The sequence below is a fragment of the Trematomus bernacchii genome, unplaced genomic scaffold (assembly GCF_902827165.1).
Source record: "Trematomus bernacchii unplaced genomic scaffold, fTreBer1.1, whole genome shotgun sequence".
In the NCBI taxonomy this organism is placed as follows: domain Eukaryota; kingdom Metazoa; phylum Chordata; class Actinopteri; order Perciformes; family Nototheniidae; genus Trematomus; species Trematomus bernacchii.
In genome coordinates this window covers 7,360,524-7,377,837 of record NW_022987851.1, presented here as the reverse complement: position 1 = coordinate 7,377,837, position 17,314 = coordinate 7,360,524, and the positions used below count along the sequence as shown (strand labels likewise).

The window sequence follows — 17,314 nt, the reverse complement described above, 5'->3', positions numbered from 1 at the left end:
GGGCACAGCATTACACATTGTACCTCTTTAAAGTATTTCTGTAAAATGGTGTCCTGACAAGAGTGCAACAACATTAAGCCATTACTATCTAAAAAAGTTCAGAGTGACTGTGTGTTACAACACTGGCTTAAATGTTTTGGCAGTTACTTTCTGCAAGTAAAACGATGCATTTGACAGAAAATGGTCATAGCATTTCGGGACAACATGGATCTTTAGTGTCGTTAAACAACAAACAAAAAATTACGTCGACTCATTTATTTTTCGTTTTTATCAACATACTGTATCAATAATATATTTTAGATTTTTACCAAACTGCCAGTTCATATCTACTGGTGTTGCCTCTGGAAACTGCCCCCAAGGGACAACGTGTTATGAATTGTATTTAAGTTATTTCAGTTTTTGCATTAAATACTAAATAAGCCCTTTTTTTTTTTTAGAAGATGATTATTTGATTTAACTCCTGCATTGTGAAGTTAAACCTTTGATGAAAGCATAAGGTTATTCCCTGTTTCATGTGGAGGTTAATGTGGCCAGGGAGCTTAAACCCAACACTACATTTTCTCTAGAAATTAAATGTTCTTCCTCTCCTTCCGATTGTCCTAGATTTCTTTTTATCTATTATAGTTTTCTTTGTTTTCTGCAGAGCAATTCATTTATTTTCTGTAAATAAACCTAAATAAGCATTGCTATGTTTGTAAGCACTATGATTGCTCAGGCGATATGTCTTAATACATGGTCCAAACACCTGGGGATTTTGTGGAGCACACATAAAGAATGTGATTAAACTTGACTGGTTCTGCCGCCTTTTTAGATCTGTAGAATCCCAAGAGTAATATAAGCTGGGGGAAGATGGATATGGCTGCTGGTTGGCTCTGCGTTGTGTCTCTATGCTTTACACAATATACCTTTATAGTGGAGGTAGCTGCTGCCACCCTTTCAGCCTCAATCATCAAAAGTATTGTCCCTGACAAAGACATAATGAACTAAAATAGCCTTATGAGATCAGGGAGGCTGGGGTTGTATTGTCTCCAGGGAAAACCACCAACAGAAATAGCCCTGATAAGTCCAAGGTATTGTTAGAATGGAGTCGCTTTAGCAACACTGACACAAACAGTGCTGTGACACCAACATCATCTCTGATATTGACATTTTATTATTAAACACAGACAGTCCACACTTTCCAAAGTGTCATAGTCCCCCATGTATTTAAAAATGTGATGTATGCTACAAGTATGCAGAGAAATACAAATGGTTGGCTTGACTACAGATTTCTGCAATGAACACACCGAGGGTCCAACCAGCATTACTCATCAGGTATCAGGTGGACATCATGACACTTCTCAGAGCACCTTACATGATACATATCTCTTTTAACTTGACTAAATGATGCCCTGCTGCCTTTCAGTGTTTGGCCTGTCAGTGTGTGTGTACTTATGAGAAGAGACGGCATTAAGCAGGGAGGAATAGAAAGTTAGCCTCCCTGTTAATAACACATAAATCCATAATCTCAGAATATCCAGATTTCTCTAACGTAAATATATTTTATTGTCTTCCATTCTTAAACTGTCATTAGAGTTATTACAAAGCAGAATAAAGATGGCTTCTATTCGTAACAGACACAAAGAAAGCAAAAACCGATGAGCTTCTGAACAAACATCCCTGAATATGTTGTGCTTGGGAGTGAGTAAACATTAAAATGGATGAGCATCCTGAAAGCATCTACCTGTATTGTTGTTCTGATAAAAAGTAATAAATGTTATTCAAAAAAGAGCTGAGCTGCAATATTTTCAGCCTAAACCTCTAACCCACAACATGTATCTTTGCACCTGATTAAAACAACTGGCACATCAGGAGTACAATTGGCATCCTCACTTCCTTTATATACCAACAGTTCTATCTCCTAAGAAGGATTGGTCACTTACAATACATTTGATATAGATGTGATTTGACAGAATATCATCAAACTTCCCTTCACCTCAAAAATAAGCCTGAAGGTTTGGGTATGATTCAATTCCCTCTCTGCCATGGCTGCTGTCAAAAATTTCTATTCATCTTCTTTTTCATTTTCTCTTGTAACTAGGAGCTGTCAAGGCCTGGGGGCTTTGCCTTACAGTTTGCTTGGCTGTATTTATAATTGGACCCTGTCAACAGTGTCCAGTGCAACTCAACTGCACAGTTTGTTTTGGCAGCTATGTGTACCCATTTCAACACATGCCGGCTGTGAGGCGGTTTATATGTCATTAATGTGCAACAATAGGTAGGTGCAGACACAATGGAGTCACCCTTTATTTGTGGATGGAATGAAAAGCATCTCACAGTGATCAGAGGGGACTGAGCACAGTTGAAGTCAGTTTTTTCCAGGCAACAGAGCCTTGGGGTTGCTTCACATTGGCATAGGAGCATTGCTATGTTTGTACATCTAATATATACAAAGGCTGTAGGGTAAATCAAACATGCATAACAGCTGTGTCTGTAGCTATGCACAAGGCACTGTTGAGTTTAATGTTAATGTGAAAACATTACACACACCATAGTGAAGCCTGCTAAGGCTATATTACTTTACATGGTCAACATTTTCAGAGACCCATTATAACCAATTTTATCTAACTTAACATGGCAAAAATAAACCAACTTTTTAACCTTCCATGCTGTGCTGCACAATGTCTGTGTGTGTCCTGTTAATAAACACCAGTTCTCCACATGAGCGGCGCGGAGAGAGGCTGGATCATGACTGGGCTTGTCAGAAGTCAGAGGAGAATGTTCTGCTGGGGGAAGCGGCTGACACCTGGAGGACCTGGGTGATGAGGAGGCAGCTTAGCAGGAAATAGGACAATTCAACTGCATGACTCAAATAAATAGATTATTGACTCATGCTTTAAGAGTGAATTGTGGGTTAATTTACAGGGTCAAGAGGAGTAGCTCTATTGTAGAGTAGATAGAGTGTAGTGCCTTCACTCCATCAACTCTGTTGTGATGACTGTGTACATATGTCACCCATCACACCTTCAAAATATGCTTCATGGGATGTTACTTCTGTTTTCCCTGTTAAACAACATACAGCAATACACTGCAGGAGCACTGAGCATGCAATGTCATGCAATTGGTGTTTATCAGTGACAAGAAGGTAGGGAATTTGCATAGAATCGAGGGAGGTATGTGATTTATGCTGCTAATGAAGGGTGTGTGAAGCATCCTCCCTCCTCAGCAGTGGCAACCACGAGAGGGAGACAAAGCTTTTCTCCAGATTGTCAGTGAAGACTTTTATACAGCTGTACTTCTTATATTCCCTCATTGTTAGGAATAGTCTTTAGTGATTGAATAGCTCTGATTCAATAGACTACAATATATTTCAAAGACAATGCGTGTAAAATGAAGTACTTTGATCATAATATAACTACTGGTCATACATATCAATCTTGCAATATGCTCAAAGATCGCCTATTTGATTTATTTTTCTAACCATATCCAACCTGACGAGGTCCAGCCCACGCGGCATCGTTTTGTCTTTCTAGAATGACACAAACCACGTCCATTTAAAACCTGGCAAATGCATTCCCAGCGGAGATATTAACCAATCGGCTGAGGGGAGGGCGTAACTCTCCTTACTCCAGCAAAGCAGGAGTATGAAGTTTATGTTATCAGTGTACAGCTGCTGTGTGAGAGAATGGTGCACCTTAGTGTCCGTAGGTGCGTGATATTATCCGACTCTGGTTTTATATTCTTGCAACTTTAACGCTACTTAGTTTACGAGGGTGTATGCGCAAAGTTCAACGTGTCTCCTTTGCGGTTCCACAATACAAATGGCTTGGATTATTTTCCCGCATCTGCACGGGGCTGGCGCTGCTTTTGTTCTGCTTGCGGTGATTCTGACAGGTGATGCAGTTTCGCAGGTTTTTGACAGCTATGGATTATCATACGCCTTGAGGTCTGAGCTGTCAGAGGACACGATATTGGTTGCCAATAATGGGATCCGCGTGCCTTTCGGGAGATCAGTTTTCATTGATCCCATCAACGATTTGGTTATACAAGTTCAGCCAGGCGATAGATGCAGCATAACGGTTCTGGACAATGATCCCTTGTCTCAAAGGCCTGGACACCTGTCTCCGAAAAAGTTTCCGTGTGAATTTGGCCCCAACGACGTGAAGTATTCTCACTTTGGCTCCAGGAGTCCTCCGAGGGATAGAGTGAGATTACAACTCAGGTATGACACCCAAATGGATACGATTATAATACCTTTTATGATGGAGGTGGAAGTCATTTTCACACAGCTGGAAGTGCTTACCAAAAACATGCCACTTACTGTCGAGAAACTGCTTGGCACGAGTAACCCCATCGATAGAAGAATTTTAGAATTCACCTATGATAAAAGTGCAGCACAATGCAAAATAGGCTCCCTCTCCAGTGTCAGCGTGCTCCCCAGGTACGGGAAACTTGTGGATGAGGACAGCCTTGGAACAATGTTGGACTGTGATGAATTTATTAAAATGAACATCCGTTATCAGCATACTTTTGCTTTGAAGTCACCAAACAGAGATTACATTCCAATGCTTGTGGAGTTACATGATAAGGAAGGCAATTTGCTAAAGCAGGAATTTTTCCAAATTTTGGTAAGGATTAGAGAGGGAGAGGATAACAGTGCTCCTAAACCCAGCTTTGTTGCAATGATGATGATGGAAGTAGACCAATTTGTAATGACAGCAATAACTATGGATATGCTGGCTGCAGAGGATGTAGAGTCTAATTCTGATGAATTAATTTTTAACATCACTTCCACCCTGTCCTTTGAGGAGGGCTACATAGTGAGCACCGATGATAGGAATTTACCAATAACCTCATTTTACCAAGGAGACCTCAAAGACTTGAAAATTGCCTATAAACCCCCTGCTGTGGATTCAGACACTGAGCGGATTTTCCAGATTGAGTTTGAGGTTGTGGACACAGAGGGGGCTGTGTCAGACCCTTTTGCTTTCATGATTGTTGTTAAGCCTATGAACACGTTGGCCCCTGTGGTTACTAGGAATACTGGCCAGTTACTGTATGAGGGTCAATCCAGGCCTCTGTCCAGTTCACAGAGTCTACAAATCAGTGATGAGGACGGTTTGGACAAAGTCAAAATCACTGTTATTGATGGGCTGAGGCATGGAGAATTGAGTGTTCTTGGCTTGAGGAGGAAATTCTTCACCCCGGCTGACCTCGATGCTGGATTGGTCATTTATCAACATGATGGCAGTGACACATACAGTGATAATATAATTTTCAGAATGACAGATGGCAAAAATGAGGTTGAGTTTCTGTTTCCCATCACTGTCGTGCCTACTGATGACGAGCCTCCCATAATCAATGCCAACACTGGGTTGGTTTTATTTAAAAACCAAATGATGCCAATCTCCTCACTCATGCTCAGTGCAGCAGACATTGACTCAGAAGATTCTTCAATACAATTCACAATAGAGCCTCCCTTTTCCACGATTGGACAGGTGATGCTGCGTCAGTCTGAGGCCCCAGAGGACCCATCAGACTGGAAGTTTAATACAGAGGATGAATTGTATGAGAAAGTAGTAACTGAATGGCTGCAGCAGGATATTACCGATGGAAAACTGTTTTACAAGCACATTGGGCCTCACAGTGCTAGCACAGTTATGGATCAGTTTGTGTTTAGAGTTCAAGATGACAATGACCCACCAAACCAATCTGGTGACAGCTCATTTATTATCAAAATTCTCCCCGTTGACGACGTCGCACCTGAACTGTACCCCGGCACCACTCTGCAAATGACTGTGCACGAGTATCAGCTTACTTACTTAAGAAAGAAATTCCTCCGTTACACTGACCTGGACTCAGAGGATCGGGATCTCAGATACACAGTCATCCAGCCACCGACGGATACTGATGAGAATAGCCCTGTTGTATTGGGAACTATGGTATTAACTGAAAATCCGAACACTGTAGTCACAATTTTCACTCAGGCACAAATTAACCACCATAAAATAGCTTACAAACCGCCTGATTTAGAGCTTGGAATCACCAGTCATGTTTTGCAGTTTCGGTATACTGTGGAGGATGTTTCTGGAAATGTTGTAGAAGACGTTTTCACTATATTTTTAAAGCCTGTAGACAACAATCCCCCTCAAATAACCAACTCTGGATTTACTGTGCTTGAACGCGGCACACATATCATTACTAGTGCTGAGCTGGACACCTCAGACACAGACACAGACAGTAAACAGATATCTTTCACTATTACTCAGCCTCCATTGCACGGCCAGATTCAGTTCACATTCACTGACATGACAAAAGGGGACACTTTCAGCCTAGAGGATATTGGAAATGACAGGATTTCATACATCCATAATGGAGATGAATCAACAGTTGATTCAATACAAATAGATGTCAGTGATGGTGTCCACATTGTCTCAATTACTATAAGGATTATTGTGAAGCCGATTGATGATGAAACTCCAACTATCAATCTCCCAGCTGGCACACTTGGTTCTTACATAGATGTACTGGAAAATGGAGCAACGGAAATCACAAGTAATGTAATTCAGGGAAGAGATGAGGACACGGATGACCTCCGCTTGACCTTCATTGTGGAAGACCCACCATCATTAGGTGAAATTCTGGTGAAAGGTGTACCCTCTGGCACATTCACCCAATCTGATATTATTAACGGCTTTGTGGTCTATGCTCATACCAGTGGGGAGATAGGCTTGACCACAAGGGAGGACATTTTTAATCTCACTTTGACGGACATGTCTGATGAGTGGACTGTAGGAGGAAATAAGATCACCGGTGTCAGAGTGCATGTAACTATTCTTCCCCTGGACAGCCAAGCTCCAGAGGTCTTTGTGGGGCCAATTTTCACTGTTGTTGAGGGAGAGAAGAATGTCATTCAAGTTGTTCATATAAGCGCTGATGATGCAGACACCTCCAACGATGACCTCCTTTGTACAATCATTGTACAGACGACTTCAGGATATGTGGAAAATATCTCCCCTTCCCCAGGCTCAGAGAAATCCAGGTCTGGGACTGCAATCAGTGCTTTCACCATCAAGGACATCAGACAGAATCACATTTACTATGTTCAAAGCATTCACAAAGGAGTCGAGCCAGTGGAGGACAGGTTTACGTTCAGATGCTCTGATGGCATCAATTTCTCTGAAAGGCACTTTTTCCCCATCTCCATAATCCCCTCTAATGATGAAAAGCCCGAGATTTATATGAGAGAGTTTGTAGTTATGGAGGGCATGAACATAGTCATTGACACTCCCATTCTGAATGGTGCTGATGCAGATCTTCCTTTGGATCAGTTAACATTCATTATTACCAAAACCCCCAAGCACGGATTTATTCTCAATCAGCTCACTACTGGAACTATCCCCGTCTCTAACTTCACCTTGGATCAGATCAGGGAGGCCTCTAGCATTGTGTATGAGCACGATGACTCAGAGAGCACAGAGGACAGCTTTGACATTGTGCTCACAGACGGAAAGTTCAGTGTAGAGAAAACTATAATAGTTATGATTATCCCTGTGGACGACGAGACCCCGAGGATGGCAATAAATGATGGCCTTGAAATTGAGATGGGGGATGTGAGAGTCATAAACAGCAATGTTTTAAAAGCTACCGATCTGGACTCAGAGGATGACATGCTAACTTTTATTATTCGCTATGGGCCTGGCCAGGGATATTTACAGATGGCAACACCTTTTGGCACATTGCAAAATATCACAGTTGGAATGAACTTTACACAGAATGAAGTTGATCAGGGTTTAATTGTATACATCCATAATGGGCAGGAGGGGATTCGAGACCTCATCAAATTTGATGTGACGGATGGCATCAACCCTTTGATTGACAGATACTTTTATGTCACAGTGGGTGGCATTGACATGGTTTTCCCAGATGTTATCAGTAAAGGTGTATCCCTGAAAGAGGGTGGGAGGGTTTCTCTGACAACAGACCTGCTTAGTACCAGTGACCTCAACAGCCCAGATGAACACTTGGTTTTTACAATCACCCGAGCTCCCATGAGAGGACACCTTGAGTGCACAGACACACCTGGGATGCCCATCTCATCCTTTACACAGCTCCAGCTGGCTGGCAACAAAGTCTACTACATCCATACCTCTGACGATGAAGTGAAGATGGATAGCTTTGAATTTGAAGTGACTGATGGCTATAACCCTGTGTTCCGCACTTTTCGCATCTCCATCACTGATGTGGACAACAAAAAGCCTGTGGTGACAATACACGGCCTGGTGGTAACTGAGGGGGAGAACAAACTTATCACGCCTTTTGAGCTTACAGTGGAGGACAGAGACACCTTTGACCACTTGTTGAAGTTCACAGTCACTCAAATCCCAGTTCATGGTCGCCTGCTCTTTAACAACACCCGGCCTGTCACCTCTTTCACAAAGCAGGACCTGAATGAGAACAGGATCAGCTACAAGCATGATGGCACAGAGAGTGCAGAGGATAGTTTCTCCTTTACTGTAACTGATGGCACCCACACAGACTTCTTCATCTTCCCCGACACAGTTTTTGAGACTCGAAAGCCCCAAATGATGAAGATAACAGTCCTCCCTGTGGATAATGGAGTACCGCAGATTGTGGTGAACAAGGGTGCCCCAACATTGCGGGTTCTGGAGACTGGTCACCTGGGGTTTGTGATCACCAGTAAGACCCTTAGAGCAGAGGACAGAGACAGCATCCAAAAATCTGTGACCTTTAGGATTACTGTCGCCCCAGAACACGGCTACCTGATCAACCTTGGCAAGGGAAATGCCACTATCTCCATCTTCACGCAAGGTAAGAGAGATGCATTTCAAAACTGTTTTGAAATCTTGTGACAATCTGTTAGTTTTGTAACATACTGCAATAATTCACATTCAAGACCGTTTTTAATTCACTAGAGCCCATTTTAAAACTCATTTTACATGTACTCACTCTGCTAAATGTACTCCCCTGTGAAGCCTGAAAAATGCTGAGTTCAAACATAAGGTTTTGGTTTTCACTCAAGAGACTGCCTATTTACAGAGATGAAATATGCTTGTGCCTAAGGCTGAACAGATCTCACTAAAAGAGTGCATTTTTCAAACACTGCTTAATGTGTTTCACTTTGGGATAGAATAGATGGTGATTTGTACACTACCAGAGTCATATATTCTAACATAGAAGGCAGGTGGTAGCCTGGCTCAAAGCCGACCACTGGTTTTGCAAACATGACTACAACAGTTAAATAAACCAGAGGGTTTTGTAAAGCTTGGTAAATGCTAAATATCAGGGAAACAGCATCAGTGTTTAGTTCAATATCCATGTAATCCCTGCTTTTATTTACCAAGTCACTGTGAGATGCTTTCCCCACGAGGCCTGTTCAATATCTCAATAGTTCTCACTAGAATAAACAGACAGTAAATAAAAGGCACTCTCTATTGGGCATTTTGAAATCCTGGCTATGCATTTTAATGCATCGGTCCTTTTAGGGGGAAATATTTTGATATCAAATATTAAAGACATCGAGCCCTGTTAACTTCACAATCTTCCAGATCCAGAGCAAAAAATAACCATGTCTATCACAACGATGGCAAACTGACTGCTGTGATTTCTCTCCAATAATCAAACTACATTTTATGTTCTGTGTCATAGATATAAAGCCTGTGTTACCAAGCAGTTTCTCCATCCCGACACTATGCAGTGGGCACATTTCCTCATATAGCCTCAGCCTGCTTATAGCAGGGCTCATGAGTATTAATTGGCAAATAGTCTGTGAGGAACATATTGGACATATTTTCCAACTTGCCATTTCAGCCAATTAACTCATGTGAACCTTTTTCAGCAGAAGCATGGATGTTTATGCAAATGTGTCTCTTTTTCAGCTGAAATTAACGACATGAACATATGCTATGTTCTGAGAGATGGTGACAATGCTACAAATGACATCTTCTATTTCTCCATCGAAGACAGCGGTAAGTTACATATCCCAAACATGCCCTCTTGAAATTATATTCTGAAAAGCTCACATTGAGATGCTGACTTTTGAGGCTGTAATATAGATTTTATTATTCACTGTCTCATGTTTAACTTTAAGAAACACTTTTTTTATAAGGGAAAGACAAAGATCAAAGGGAAAGATAAAGATAAAGGCTTGAGTATGCAAAATGACTAAGCAAAATATGTGTGCACAGTAGGTAGAAATCGCCACACAACAATTTCACAGTGCCCTAAAATGATGAAAGCAAAATGTAATATTTATATAACTTTGTGTATGTCAAGCTTTGTTGATTTCCATTAATCTAATGACTTGGCCAAACAAATCTGAATGCCAGAGCTTCCATGCTTGTTTACTTTTAATCCGATCGTTAGTATGACTGTGCAGTATACCTTAGGTAGCTCAGTTTTATACCACTTTACCCATGATTTCCATGCAAGGACCTCTTCTTTTAGAAATTAAGGAATGATTTATCAAGTCAATAATTAGTAAAACAATTAGCAAAGACCTTCCTTCCACTGTAGATATGTAATCAGTGAATGGTTTGAGGCAATCATGCCGGTGTTGCCGATTAGAAGCAGTGTGCCTGACAGTGTGTCCTTTCTGCTACCCTTCAGCTGTGATGAGTGAGCACAAAGGACCTCTCTAATAGGGGCCCTCTTTTCCCACAAGCACCTCGGTGGGCCCCCGTTCACATTTTCTCATCTCTCCACTCGGGACTAATCTGTGGCTTCAGTTGAATAATAGACAGGTTAACATCAATGCCAACAGGTAGATGGCATGCTAATGAGTGATGACTAAAATGCAGAGGACAACTCCTTATCAGGAGGTGATACTGAATGGAAGTGCTTCACCTGAGCTGCTGGCAAAAGCCAAGCCCATGCAGAGCTCTTTTGTTGTTGTGCGAGGTTCAGTTGGTCCCTTTATTATTGTCTCAATCGGGGTATTTGTCATGGATCTCTCCGGACTTCCTTCTGCCACATTCTTTCTCTTTCTAGCTTTCTCTATGCTTGATGACATACTTGTATCCCATACTGGTAGTTTATCTTTCAAACCTGGCAATTAAAAGGTAATGTATAAGATTGAGTTCTGGGAAATGTGAATCTAAGGCAGTTTAATTAAAAAAAAGATATGTCTTTTTTTGTTCTCGGTCATGGATCTCTCCGGACTTTTTGTTCTCGGTCATGTCCTGAAACAAAACATGAAATTGCAACGGTCGCCGGTCGGACACATCACATATCTTTAAAATGTTATTCTATGACATGGGTGTTGTGCTTTACAGTGGCATCTAAATGGCTTGACAAATTGATAAAGCGTTATGTTGGAAGACCTTCTATAAGGGATTCGACACATACTGCACTGCAGCTCGTGAGGCAGTCAGTGACATTTTTTTTTTAATAAGATTTAAGCTGTGCTGGTGGCTGCCCTAAATCCCCAGACAGAGCCTCCAGCTCTTTGAACAGTTGTGTAGGAGAGGAGTTGAACGGTGTACACCGGCACACAGCTGCAGTATGTCATGTTCAGCAGGGGAAAACATTCCCTTCCTCACATCAAGTTCATTGGGAAATTTACCAACTGCACTTTGCAAACATGTTTGGGGTGAAAAGTTACTTTTCATGTCGCAGCTGCTCAGTGGGAATCCAGAAGCTTTGACTAACAGCTGTGATGAACCATGAATGTGCGCACAGTTCTCACTATATAAAGGACTACTAATTAATATTTGTAAATGAAAGTTTCAGTCAATGTATGTAGTTTTAGGGTGGTAGTCATTGTGTAAAAAGTACATTTATACAACACCAATAGAAAGGATTGAACATACTGTAGGGTTGTAACTAGTGATGATTCTGTTTATAAACAGAGTAACTTAAGTAGCTGGAAAATGTCCTACTAAGCACAATCATTTTCAGTTTATCCTCACCTCTTCCCCAAATAAAGTGCAACTGGCTCTCGTTACAGGGTAGGACACTAATTTACTAATGAATAGTGCCAAGCCATTCATCAGGCTCAATTGAAATATTATACCAGTGGCTGCTTTAGCTGTTGGAGCTGAGATCATAGTTTCTGTGATAGATGGATTCTGGGCTCTCTTAAATTGAGTTCCTTTTGGCAGCGATGTATCTGCTGCTTGATGTGTCATTTAAACTTGGAGTGTTCAGAGCCAAAATGACAATCTACTGTACGTTGGACTAGCCAAACTCCTCTTCACTTTTGGCATGGTGAATATTGGGTGCAAACATCACACAACAAAACACCTTTCACTTCAAATATTTGTGATTTATGATCAAATAGAAGTGACTAAAAAGGATGATAAACTCTACTTACATTTCTTGTTGAGTGATATAAATTATGTTTTGAAATCAAGAGTAAAAGTTGCTGTTTCACTTTATTAACTTGCCTTGGCAAATAAGTCACTTATTTGGTGTATTTCGTGGGTCTTAAGCCCTCCCCTTGTCTCCTAAGCATTTGGGTGCATTCAGGTGAGCTTACCTGAGCACACACAAGCCCCGGCATTCCCAGTCAATTGTTTGTGAAGCAGAAGCCCTGTCTACCTCCCACCAGTCAGTCAGCATCAGGGATGTTCCTACTGACAGACACACTGCTGTGGCCTTTGTTTTTCATTCCAGGCACTCACTACCGTCTCATTTTTTTCCTTCTACTGAGCTACAAAGAGGCAGCAAAAGAACATTGATTGTTCAGTCCATTAATGTGCTACTTCTGAAGGTCAAACTCCCCAGCTATGTTCAAAGTTTCCTTGTGTTTCTCAAAGAAATACTCACATGGCAGCCCCTGCAAGTTAGCAGCGCCCTCCTAAACATGCCTGTTTTGTTTGTTATTTCTGCCTCGTGAGTACCTCAGCCTAATAAATCCTCTGAACCGTTACAGCCTGCAGTAACATCTGCCAAGTTGATCTTATACGTCTTCCATGTTATCGGTGTATAATCGCTTGTGACAGTGAGTGCATACTTGAATCCATCTCCCTTGACTCTCCTCCTGTGTAATCCAGGTTAGGCAGGATTATCTTCCTCCCCATAGCGTGCTAGCAAAACAAAAGTAAGGGGGAACATGAACTCACATGCAGTTGTGAGGGTAATATAGACTTTGTGTATGCTATAATATCCGCACCACAGTGCATGTGATGACACTGCAGTTTATCTCTGTGTTTCTATCCTGTTATTAATGGAAATGTCTCCCCTACACTTTTCTTGGGGGTTATAACTTTTTGCTGTCCTTGGAACCTACAGTATAGTGTGTGAATTATATGCGTAAGATTCAACAAATTACATAGCTGGACGAGTTGTTTTAAAAGGATTTTTGGGGCGTTTTTTCTCACAGTCCATCTGCGCTGCAACTCATAAAATGTTAGGCAGTCATTTTATTGTTGCGGAAAAATAGTTTGTGATAAAAATCCTGGAAGTTTATTAAAAGAACAATTTCTCGGAAATAGCTGCTTTACATTGAGTATTTAGGTGAATTGTTTTCAGTGAAGAGTCATTTGCATGCCCTTATGTCCTCAGTCGCTATCTTGTTAGAGTTTTTTATGTCCAGTGTATATTGCAGTTAAATGTGAAATGTTTATTACCCAGCTCCAGTCTTTCTTTTCAACACAACCCAAAGAGTTGCACATGTTTGATGTGTTTGAAGAAGAAAAAGCATATCTGCATAGTGCTGCATCAAATAAGTGAATTACCTCAGTCATTAGTGAGGTTTTCTCTTTTTATTATTAAGTATGCAATAAATTAGCCAATGGAAGGGTTTTCTGTCTCTTCCCTGGGTCAAGATTGTTGGCATTTGTTTTATTTTACTGTTTCTCCATTGTTGTTTATTTTTCTCTTGAGTGCTGTTTACTGCTTAATAGTCAGGAAGACACATTTTTGCCAGAACAGAATAAAAGAGAACCCTTCATGTAATAATGATACATACTGATTTAGTGGAGCAACAACCTCTTGTGTTTTTAAGGGATTGTATATTACATAGGAAGTGGGTGATACATGGCTATAGTTGTTTTAGACCCTTTGACATGATGTGCCTTGTCTTCTCTCTGGAAAAGGGAAGCCCTGCTACATTAGCCCCTTTCTCTGTGATAATTTGCTGCTAAATGCAGTGTGTGGAGCCAAGGTTAACAAAGAAAAAGGCAAATTCCCAAAAGTTTAGAAACCCGGCCCAGGCATGTTCCCTGGATGATGACATGTGTCGTCATACCTGCCTCAGGATATTAGTCTAGCAGGAAAGCGGTTGTTCAAGCAATGAGTGTATAGAAAATACCTATTTTGTGGAAAAAGCTTGTAGGCTGAAGTTTGTTGTCGCCTTGTCGGGTTTGTGATTTGACACTCAGGAGTCTTATCTACTTCAGGAAACCTATGAAGACATATGCAAAATACAAAGAGCTTTCTAACACTGCCAACAGGAGAAGAAAAAAAACTATTTTCATATCTCTTCAAATCTTCAATGAAAGCAAATATAAAATCCCTGTCTCTGTGTGAGCAGTCCATTTGTATTGCATTTAATTGTGACTGTCACATGTCGAGCAATTTAATAAGACTGTGTTTTCACAAAACTGATATTGCCAGAAAACAGCAGGAACTCCGAGAGTCTGTCAAAGCCATAATCACTGCTGTGACATCTTTTTTTTCCCCAGTAGCAGAGTTTCTGTTCAATTTCACAAAATCACTCTGGAAAATGTGTTTTTGGCCCCTGAATCCCAGCAGTGGGCCTGAGATCTTCCTCAAGGACCTGCGGCACCATAAGTTTCTGGCAGCTGGGCTGAGGCTGTAGTGTCACAGCACTCTCTGTCTTAGCCTGGGTTTCAGGGTATTGTAGATCTCCTTTTTATGTACACGCATTCCTACACACGCACACCATTGCCTACACAAATCAGCCCCCATTTATCTATCTCGGGACCAGCTGCCTGATCCCATAATCAGAGATGAAGCTGGCACCGCTCAAATGTTGCATCAAGATGTTTGGCATCAGCTACAGTTTAATTGATAACTGCTTTGTCTTTGATTTCAAGCTGTTGTCTTTCTTGATTAAACTGCTATGATGTAGGCCAGGGGGGAAAAACCGCTTCTATCATTTTGATACAATCAGCATTTCAGTATGCCAAGAAAATATATACAATAGAGGGGAATTGAAAATGTTACACAGTTTGAAGGAACCTCTCTTGAGAAGGTTCACATTTTAAATTCTCCCTGTGAACATGGTTGGAGTGTGTCTTGAGAGTAACAGGGCTCTCATCTCATAAAAGGTGCTGATGAAATCCTTTGGGGATTCTGTGTGTGGATCAAGCTCACACTCACCACCACCTGCTATCCTCCATAAGTGGAGACTGATAGGCAGGATATGAGAAGTCATCTCGTTGAGAAGTGGGAGGGGAGCGCAGTCAGAAGAGATGAAAGATAGAAGAGCTCTGTTGGTCCCAGTAATGGTGGGGGCTAGGCTTCAAGCGGCTTCCTGTCGCCTGTAGCGAAGGCATGAATGTGCTGATGTGTGTGTGCAGTCTCATCTAAATATTGTTACGTCCACTTTCTGAAAAAAGTGGAGGCCAATAGAGACTGAGATGGATATTATTTAGATATTTCACACAGACTTGATTACTCTATGGTAAATATAGAGTAAACATATTTTGATAGATTTTGACTGCTTAAACAGACATAAATAACAACTTAAAAACATGTCTGAAACAACCAGGCAAATGTCCAGAGCTCAGATAAACCCTTCCCCCATGTACAATAGTGAGGAATGTCTTGCGGCCTGAAATTAACTAGACCATGCCTGGGCTTATCTTGGTTTTCCAGGACACGGGCTTGAGTGAAGAGTTACATATTAGCAAGTAAATGGGAATAGGGAAACAAAGATAGGCCACAGGGTACAGGTCTAGACCACTGGGTTTTCTGATACGGCCGTCACATTTAGCTCCTTTAATCCCTAAGTAATTGGCAGAAGCTATTACACTTTCCCCAAATTTGTTCTGTAATACTTTAAAGGTTATCACTGGTCAATAAGTCATATGTAAACCTTTTTTCTCCCCAAGCTCTTTGTGTTTCATTACAGGGAGGGAACACTTAATGCTATTGAGGCCTTTGTGAAACCCTTGGGATAGTCAGCTTAAGCTTTAATTCACAGTTAATTTAACTTCTGAAGAGGGTTGATCACTTTTAAAGGGCATTCAGTGTGTTAAAAAGTCCCAAATATAGCTGTAGGCCTCAATGTAACTTTTGCACGCCTCTCCTTTTTATTATTTCTATTTGACATTAAGCTTTTGTCCTTCAGATGTAGTTGTCTGAGTCTTTGAAATAGAATCATCAAACCGTATTACTTTAACATTCCTCCAGGGTCTGGGTGCTGTGCTCCTTACACCATGGTCCTGCATCTGTGAACACCATTGTCTCTGAATGGCAGCCCAACATAGAGAGCAGCTTCTTGTAGCGTTTTATTGTTGAGAGTTTTTGACACATTTGTTACAGTTCTGTGGACATTTTATAAAGTGTTCGGTTTGTTTTTAAACGATCATAGTTACCGGTTCCATATAAAATAGATCTGCTTACTTGACTGACATTCTATATTTAAGCAATAGCTCACGACAGGCCGTGGTATATGCTCATTATATCACAGCTAAGGGGCGTGGTTAACCCCCTTAGTTGTGATATAATAGTAGTAGCGTGGCGAGAATATTGCTCCACTTTCTCCGGTCCGCGAGATTCGGCTTCCAGTAGCTCTGGAGAGAGCTTTCGCACCTGTGGCCACTAACGGTCATCATTTCTCTGCTTTGTTTCAAGACCCGCATCAGAAAGCTTTTGAATGGTGATACTTTTCCAGTTGCTCTACCTGCTCTTCACGTAGCTCTGCATGTCGTCGTTTAGCTGCTTTTTTCTCTGGAGATAGGCACTCCTCAATCCACTCCTCCATGGTAAGGCCCCCCCGGAGGTCGAAGTTAACCTTAAATGTTTCCATTTTAAGCTTTGTAAGTTTGTTAGTTTCGTAACGGACGTAATGTAACAGTTGTAACGGTTGTAGATTTTCTCAGACGCGGAGGGATACATAACTTGTGAAAAGTAACTACAATTCTACCCGTGATACGCTCATTATATCACGGCTAAGAACCAATCGGATTGCTTGATTTGACTTGTCCGTTTTATAAAAAGCAATAACACTTTATTTTGCCCAGCTGGAAATATTATAAATGTGTTGTCGGGCTTCTTTAGATAACATTTGTTGCTGCCTTTGTATTTTTGAATAATGACTGCTGATACAAAATCATTAGTTGCTTATTCCAACTGCCAATAAATAGCCATCTGATGATTTAAAAGCCTATCTGTACATAAA

The 17,314-nt window shown here is 41.2% G+C and overlaps 1 protein-coding gene across 1 annotated transcript in view; it reads left to right on the top strand.

The window, feature by feature from the left end:
• The first annotated feature begins 3,800 nt into the window (after window positions 1–3,800).
• The window catches only part of frem2b (FRAS1 related extracellular matrix 2b), a 53,502-nt gene continuing 39,988 nt past the window's right edge, over window positions 3,801–17,314 (top strand). Inside the window, 2 exon segments of the mRNA XM_034113168.1 lie at window positions 3,801–8,811; window positions 9,879–9,968. Of these exon segments, the coding sequence (XP_033969059.1) occupies window positions 3,801–8,811; window positions 9,879–9,968 (5,101 nt within the window).